The 8,637-nt window shown below is 46.8% G+C and overlaps 1 protein-coding gene across 1 annotated transcript; it reads left to right on the top strand.

Moving 5' to 3' along the window:
• The first annotated feature begins 405 nt into the window (after positions 1-405).
• LOC135235004 (mitochondrial import inner membrane translocase subunit Tim17-A-like) lies at positions 406-7,162 on the top strand. The gene is made up of 6 exons (XM_064300185.1): positions 406-557; positions 1,762-1,861; positions 2,357-2,420; positions 2,768-2,896; positions 4,897-5,007; positions 5,923-7,162. The coding sequence occupies exons 1-6, from the start codon at positions 532-534 to the stop codon at positions 5,991-5,993; spliced, it is 501 nt and encodes a 166-aa protein (XP_064156255.1). The 5' UTR covers positions 406-531; the 3' UTR covers positions 5,994-7,162.
• Positions 7,163-8,637: the final 1,475 nt, after the last annotated feature.

Raw genomic sequence — 8,637 nt, 5'->3', positions numbered from 1 at the left:
TTTATTTGTTGTTGACATAAATAAAGACTTTATGCGAAGTCCTACACGTCATTTCATTTTTTATTATGAATTAAAAATAAGACTAATTTCATTTCTACGATCTGTTCGTGACGTACTGTATAATTAACGACAACACCGTTTCTCAGCAAATTGGAATTAAATACATATTATATCTTCTTCTGTGGGACTCAGAAACAAAATCGGTGCCTGGAGAGTAATTCGTTCACTGTGAAGAAATTTAGAGCTAGAAAGTGCTATCCAAAATAATTAAATTTGGCCAGGGTAAATTCGTCGTTTTGAATGGACTTCTATGGGTAAATGTGAATTTTTTTTGGCACCAGAGGCTTACTAAACTGCAATACCTCAAGTAACCACTGGAGTTTATGAGCTTCGCGGAGAATGGCAATCCCTGGTCCCCTGCACTGAACTCCTTCAACTCTCCAGTTTTTTGCTTATGTACACTCTGTGGTTTAGAACAGTTCCGTGACGTCAGCCTAGCCCCTCCTTCTCTTCAGCGGAACCGAGAGGGAAATGGAGGAGTATGCACGAGAACCATGGTAGCTATGCAATTTCCGAATATTAAATTGTTCTTCTCTTTCTTTTCTGCGGTGAATCGATGTGTCCATTAAAATAATGCCATACACGGTGCATACTCAGAGGTGAAAACGAATAAATAAAATAATATTAAAATATGGTTTAAATTCAATTTCATGTCTTACACTAGTCAGTGAGTAGCCATATCGACGCTAGCTAGCAGTGCCCTTGGTAACGCCGGCATAGCGAGGTGACCTTGTTGCTTGTTTACTTTAACGCTCATTTAATTTATGTTAGCTAGCGTTAAGTGCAGCTCATTTATAACACTGGTACTTGTAAACCGTTCTTTAGTGCGAAACTATGCAATAATTCATTCGTATACTGGTTCGGTTGCTACGGGAAAGTTAGCAAGGTAGCTAGCTGTAGCGTTACGTCATATGTTGACCGACCTCACTGACGTAATACTGAAACTGGTGTCTCCTGTCAACATCAGTTCTAACACGAACCGCCAATCAGGATGGTAAACTAGCAAAAAACCTCACTAACATGCAAGATGAATTGCGGTTTCGGATGGAACCAGATCCAAGATGGGTGATTTGGCTGAGAATCTCGCTATGGAGTGTGTGCTTTGAGATTGTTTCGAAACTGTTTGGCTGTCAGAGCGTCATATCCAGGGTAATGTACGGTAGCCAACCAGCTAACTAGCAAATGTTAACTGTAATAATTTACCACCGTGCTAGTAAATATTGTGTTACCTGTAGTAATTGTACAACAGCTAGGTTAGAAATAAATGCAAAGGAGCAACCCTGTAGCTAAGATAATATAAGTAACATTTAGTTTATGCTTTTGCTTGGGTATATATTTCAGCAAAATGTGCATTTGGAGAGGAGTTTATAGTTTTCTTTAGAGTATGTGTAAAAATTAATTGCAGACCAGTCACAGCTGAGAATTGTTATCATTGTAGAAACACAGACCCATTATATTTATAAACGTTGTGTATTATGTGGCTTGTGTATTTATGATAACAGATATACTGCTTTACCATTTGTAAACCAATCTTGGGAAATAGGTCCTTCAGTCAAACATCTGGGGAAAAAATTCCCTACAGTCAGTGCTTCTTTGGGTGGATTGTGCTTTGTCCGTCAAACTTGACAGTTCATATAGTAGCTGTGACGAAGCCTCGGGTAGGTTTGTGTGAATCGCTGAGCCCCCGGTTTGTGTGTGCAGCCCGTGGAGGATCGTGGACGACTGTGGAGGGGCCTTCACCATGGGCACCATTGGAGGGGGGATCTTCCAGGCCGTCAAAGGCTTTAGAAACTCACCAGCTGTAAGTATTACCTGTCGGGCTGCTTTACTGTCGCTTTGCCGGATTGCTTAAAGTGTTTAAGGTGAGTCACTAAGCAGGGAGGGCCACATCAAGCAGGACAAAGTCAGTGTATCTTTGAGGGGACTGGCTGCCAAAACTGACTGAGCACGTGACCCAGTTAATGATAATAAAGACATTTCTTTCTGAGCGGAAAATGTGGCTTGACATCATCAAATCTAGATGAAAAAAATAAAACTTGGAACCTTGGAACTTGAAATAACTATAACAGTTCAGTGCTTAATCTATCTGCTGTGCATTTGGAAGATGTGTAAAATTACCAAAAGTATATATTTTTTCCCCGCACCTGTCATTACCTGTACAGCCCACCATATTTCCCCAAACAGCCAAACAGAATGTCCGGACTCCGGAGAGAAAATTTGGGGACCTCTGCTTTAGAGCATTGTGCACCAAAATTGCATTTTGGCTCACTTTTGTGTTTGTGTTGTTGTTCCTCAGGGGATGAACCACAGATTGCGTGGGAGCATGACAGCCATCAAGACCAGGGCTCCTCAGCTTGGAGGTATGTGTTTATGGAAACCAAGGGGTGGAAATATACACCCTGGAAATAGCCTTCAGTGGAATTCTATTATGCTCCGTGCTGGAGCAGCGGTGCTGACGAGTTTGTGTGGCGGGGAGCTTCGCGGTGTGGTGGGGTTAGGGTTGGGATTAGTTAGGGTTATGGTTTTGATGGGTGTGTGTGTCCTGGCAGGCAGTTTCGCAATGTGGGGGGGGGGTTAGAGTTAGTTAGGGTTATGGTTTTGATGGGTGTGTGTGTCCTGGCAGGCAGTTTCGCGATGTGGGGGGGGTTAGGGTTAGTTAGGGTTCTGGTTTTGATGGGTGTGTGTGTTTGTGTGTGTGTCCTGGCAGGCAGTTTCGCGGTGTGGGGGGGCCTCTTCTCCATGATCGACTGCGGGCTGGTGAAGGTGCGGGGGAAGGAGGACCCCTGGAACTCCATCACCAGCGGAGCCATGACCGGGGCCATCCTGGCCGCCAGAAGTGAGTCCCGTTCCCCTTAGGGCTGTATGGATCCGTTCCCCTTAGGGCCGTATGGATCCGTTCCCCTTAGGGCCGTATGGATCCGTTCCCCTTAGGGCCGTATGGATCCGTTCCCCTTAGGGCCGTATGGATCCGTTCCCCTTAGGGCCGTATGGATCCGTTCCCCTTAGGGCCGTATGGATCCGTTCCCTTAGGGCCGTATGGATCCGTTCCCCTTAGGGCCGTATGGATCCGTTCCCCTTAGGGCCGTATGGATCCGTTCCCCTTAGGGCCGTATGGATCCGTTCCCCTTAGGGCCGTATGGATCCGTTCCCCTTAGGGCCGTATGGATCCGTTCCCCTTAGGGCGTATGGATCCGTTCCCCTTAGGGCCGTATGGATCCGTTCCCCTTAGGGCCGTATGGATCCGTTCCCCTTAGGGCCATATGGATCCGTTCCCCTTAGGGCCGTATGGATCCGTTCCCCTTAGGGCCGTATGTATCCGTTCCCCTTAGGGCCGTATGGATCCGTTCCCCTTAGGGCCGTATGGATCCGTTCCCCTTAGGGCCGTATGGATCCGTTCCCCTTAGGGCCGTATGGATCCGTTCCCCTTAGGGCCGTATGGGTCCGTTCCCCTTAGGGCCGTATGGATCCGTTCCCCTTAGGGCTGTATGGGTCCGTTCCCCTTAGGGCTGTATGGATCCGTTCCCCTTAGGGCTGTATGGATCCGTTCCCCTTAGGGCTGTATGGATCCGTTCCCCTTAGGGCCGTATGGGTCCGTTCCCCTTAGGGCCGTATGGATCCGTTCCCCTTAGGGCCGTATGGATCCGTTCCCCTTAGGGCCGTATGGATCCCTTCCCCTTAGGGCCGTATGGATCCCTTCCCCTTAGGGCTGTATGGATCCCTTCCCCTTAGGGCTGTATGGATCCGTTCCCCTTAGGGCTGTATGGATCCGTTCCCCTTAGGGCTGTATGGATCCGTTCCCCTTAGGGCTGTATGGATCCGTTCCCCTTAGGGCTGTATGGATCCGTTCCCCTTAGGGCTGTATGGATCCGTTCCCCTTAGGGCTGTATGTATCCGTTCCCCTTAGGGCTGTATGTATCCGTTCCCCTTAGGGCTGTATGGATCCGTTCCCCTTAGGGCTGTATGGATCCGTTCCCCTTAGGGCTGTATGGATCCGTTCCCCTTAGGGCTGTATGGATCCCTTCCCCTTAGGGCTGTATGGATCCGTTCCCCTTAGGGCTGTATGGATCCATTCCCCTTAGGGCTGTATGGGTCCGTTCCCCTTAGGGCATATGGGATTTCCTATGTTGCCCTGCCAGTGAGGGTTTTCATCACGGGGCTGGGGATGCCCCTAAAAAAATATAATAATAATAATAATAATATTATTAGGACTGTGCCTTTTAAACGTGTAACCACTAAACATAAGAAACGTTCTAAACCCGAAGGAAATGATTTACAGCCGTACCGGAATTTCCTTAGTCGAATTAGATTGGGACGTTAATTACAATGATTTGGCTATTCTTTTTTTGCATGTACTTTCTGGCAATCAGAAAATGCATTGGCACAGGCTCAGTGCTTTGATCACGTTAACATAGTCAAATGCAACAGAGTCATAGGAACATATTTTGGAGCATTTTAAATCACTAAATTCATTAAGAAGATTTGAATTGTCCACACAGAATTCATAAGGCTACTGAGCTAATTCAAGAATATTTGTACTATCAGTTGAAAAATAGAAAAATTGCATAATACTGTACATTCTGTTCATTGTTAACCACAGCACACAACACTTTCTGTAGTAATAATAATAATAATAATAATAAGAATAATAATTTTACAGCAATGCTGTGTTAAGGACCCAGGGAAAAGGGTTACATGCACAGACTAACAGGAGAAGCGGTGACAGGAGTTGTAATGTGGTGGTGTGTGAATGTGGCCAGTCTGAATCGGAGGGATGGTTGAGTGGGGGGAGTAGGCATCCGTGTGAAGGCTGTAAAATGGGCGTGTTCTCCTCTGCAGATGGGCCTGTTGCCATGGTGGGCTCGGCGGCGATGGGAGGAATCCTGCTGGCCTTGATAGAGGGAGCGGGAATCCTGCTCACCAGATTTGCCTCCTCGCAGTTCCCCACAGGTGAGTGTGTCCCCCAGCGATAGCTCTGAGTCCCTGCAGCTCCCCAGCGATAGCTCTGAGTCCCTGCAGCTCCCCAGCGATAGCTCTGAGTCCCCAGCTCACCAGCGATAGCTCTGAGTCCCCAGATCACCAGCGATAGCTCTGAGTCCCCAGCTCACCAGCGATAGCTCTGAGTCCCTGCAGCTCCCCAGCGATAGCTCTGAGTCCCCAGCTCACCAGCGATAGCTCTGAGTCCCTGCAGCTCCCCAGCGATAGCTCCGAGTCCCTGCAGCTCACCAGCGATAGCTCTGAGTCCCCAGCTCCCCAGCGATAGCTGAGCTCTGAGTCCCCAGCTCCCCAGCGATAGCTGAGCTCTGAGTCCCTGCAGCTCACCAGTGATAGCTCTGAGTCCCTGCAGCTCACCAGTGATAGCTCTGAGTCCCCAGCTCACCAGCGATAGCTCTGAGTCCCCAGCTCCCCAGCGATAGCTCTGAGTCCCTGCAGCTCCCCAGCGATAGCTCTGAGTCCCTGCAGCTCCCCAGCGATAGCTCTGAGTCCCTGCAGCTCCCCAGCGATAGCTCTGAGTCCCTGCAGCTCACCAGCGATAGCTCTGAGTCCCCAGCTCACCAGCGATAGTCCCAGCGATTTCTAATGAAATCCTGAAAATGTGTTAAACATTGCCACAGGTGGCAAGGTTAAATTAGAAAGCAGTGCGATCAATGGTCTGTTCTGAGTTTTTATTGGTGACAGTTGACAGCGCTTGAAAGATTTAATTTGGATAATGGATTTTCTGAGAATTGAGCGAATTTGGTGGAAAGGGGTTTAGTATTAAACCCGTGAAACTAGTCTTTCAGAAGTTTTTTTCTATATGTGATTAAAGTGAGCTGGGAATGCAGTGTGTCAGTCTGCGGTGTTATTTCTCCCGCTCCATTTCAGGCCCCCAGTTTCCCGAGGACCCGGCCCCGATGCCTGCCCCCACCTTCGGAGAATACAGACAGTATCAGTGAGGGGAATCCTGCCGTCCCTCTCTCCTAGGATTTTTAAAATACCTCCACGACCTCGCGTTTCCAGTGCCGACTCAAATGGACGCCGGGAACTTCGGCAGAAGGAACTCTCTCCGGTGCAACCCAACTTTAAGGATTACATTTTTTACTTACTGTTTTTTTTTCTGAACCATCAATGCCATCTGTTGAATAGCCTTATCTGTTGCATGTTCTCCAGGATCAATTTGCAAATGTTGGTGATCAGTATGAAAGAGGAAATGATGTCAGTTGAGTGGCATAAAAGGGTTGTATTGGGATTTAAGACACAATGGACTCTAATCTCTAACATGCTTCAGTGTCTTAGTGGGTTATGTCAGCAGGCCGACTTCCACTTTTAAATATTTGGAAGCGTACAGATAACCATTTTTTAAACAGAAGAGCCTTGGGCTATATCAGTTTTAATTGGTGGTTTTGTGAGCTAGCTTTGGAGTTCCATTGCGTCCCCCTGCTCAGTGTCACTGTTACTAGGTAGTCTGGTGACCAGTGCCACTCCTGAGTCATGTGACTAACCCCGTGGCACAATCGACGACCTTTAGTGAATGTGTGTAATTATTGTGTATGTGTGAGAGATCGAGTGAGTGCGTGAGTGCGTGAGTGCGTGAGTGCGTGAGTGAGTGACTGAGTGACTGAGTGACTGAGTGACTGAGTGACTGAGTGACTGAGTGACTGAGTGACTGAGTGACTGAGTGACTGAGTGACTGAGTGACTGAGAGAGAGAGTGAGCTTTTCATTTTTGCTGAGTATGTATAGCAACGGAGAGAGACGCCACAATACCTCCGCCTGACAGCGAACCTGGTCCTCGTCATCCTGTTGAGAAGAAGGCCGGCTGTTACAGATGATTTATTTATTTAATCTTCATTACAGTAGCTGGTGCTCTGTGTGCGTGCGTGCGTGCGTGCGTGCGTGCAGTAGCTGCGAATGGTGGACATGCTTTGGGTGCGTTATGAGGACCATGATGGAAGCCAGGACTGTGTGCAGAGAAGGGTCAGTGCAGCTGAGGCCAAAGGCAGTTTACTGTGCAGACCTGCGGTGTGAATTCAGCCATAATGCTGGTGTTTCACTCTGGGTCTGTGCCACACGCAAGATCTGTGTGACAGATTGGACAACATAAAATAAAAATCGAGGCACAATGATTCCGTTGCTCAGTTGTGGGTTATTTACATTTATACATTTAGCAGATCCTCCTATCCACAGCATCTTACACAGCTTAAGGTTTTGTGTACAATCCACTTATAGAGGTGAGTATTGAAGAAATACAGGTGAAGCACTTTACTTTAGGGTACATTACCTTGGCCTGCTGGGGAATCAAACCTACAGTCTGAGCTACAAGCCTAGTTCTCCAGCCATCACGCCACCACACCTGACAGTGTGAAGTGTTATGGAGAGAGTGATATCTCACATGCAGTGTTAACATGGTCTCTTGGCAGTAGTCGTACTTGTTGTGGAATGAGGTGCTTTAGGTATGTGAAGTAGAACGAAGAGGAGTACACCCTCAGTGCTGGGCTGTCCACCTCATGGTCTCTCGTTATAGAAAAACTTGCACTGGTGCTCTCAGTAGTCCAAAAAAAAAAAAAAAAAAAGAACCTAAAGTCCCTAATATAGATTGAAAATGAACATTGATCTTTCGTCCTTACTCGTAGAAGCTGGCAATGACGTTGTTAAAAATGCAATGCCCAAATCCAAAGGGGTCGGAAACCCTTGGTATAGACAGCCACAGTGCTGCTGCCTTTTGTAACTTGGCACTCGGTTGATCATTAAGAACAAATGAAGACACCTGGCATCTTCAGTCTGAATTGATTGCTGATTTCTTCGGACTGTCCTCCAGGACCAGGGTTGCAAACCCGTGATTGGCAGTGTTAAAACAGTCTGACCCAAAACGAAGGGAACATGCTATGCCTCTGCCCTCCTCATCTTGCTTCTCTGTCGGCCTTTTTCAGCTTGTTTAAACCTTGGTGCAAGCCTCTAGGTCAGCAAATGGAACCGCTCCACCATATTTCCAATGAATCTGAAAACCCTGAGCACCCCGTTCTCTCTGGGTATGTCTGTGAATGACTGTAAGGTAGAATATGTTTTAAGTTTGTGCTTCAGTTCCCTCAACATCTGGACACACTGTAGTTCACATCTAAGACACTAGTGGAAATTGTCACTCATGATTTTGTATTTTTTTTTTGTATTTGAAATGGTCCTGCAAAGATTATATTCAATTACAGTCACTTGGTGATGCTCTTATCCAAAGTAGTATTCATAGTATTTCAGAATTAAGATACAATTTCTGTTCCATATTTCCATTTTTTTCTCAGAATGTAGGACTCTCATTTGTATTTGTAGGCCTGCCCCATTTCTGTAGCATTTTCTGCCAGTTCAGTTTGCCAGACTAGTGGGTGCTTTAGTGCACCCTATCCAGCTACAGCACAGAACACATAAAACATAACATATTAAAGTGGTGACATTAATGTGTAAGTGATATACCTTAATGTTTTCAGTATTAATATCTTTTATTTGTTCAGATTCGTTTCATTCTTTGACATTTTTGACAGCTGGGATTTCGCTGATGTGGTTCTGCTTAGCACCTTGCTCAAGGGTACTATGGTAGTGCTTTGCCTGGGAA

The sequence above is a fragment of the Anguilla rostrata genome, chromosome 11 (genome assembly GCF_018555375.3).
Source record: "Anguilla rostrata isolate EN2019 chromosome 11, ASM1855537v3, whole genome shotgun sequence".
Classification (NCBI taxonomy): Eukaryota; Metazoa; Chordata; class Actinopteri; order Anguilliformes; family Anguillidae; genus Anguilla; species Anguilla rostrata.
The sequence above is the reverse complement of the archived record's forward strand: the minus strand, read 5'-3'. Positions and strand labels throughout refer to the sequence as shown.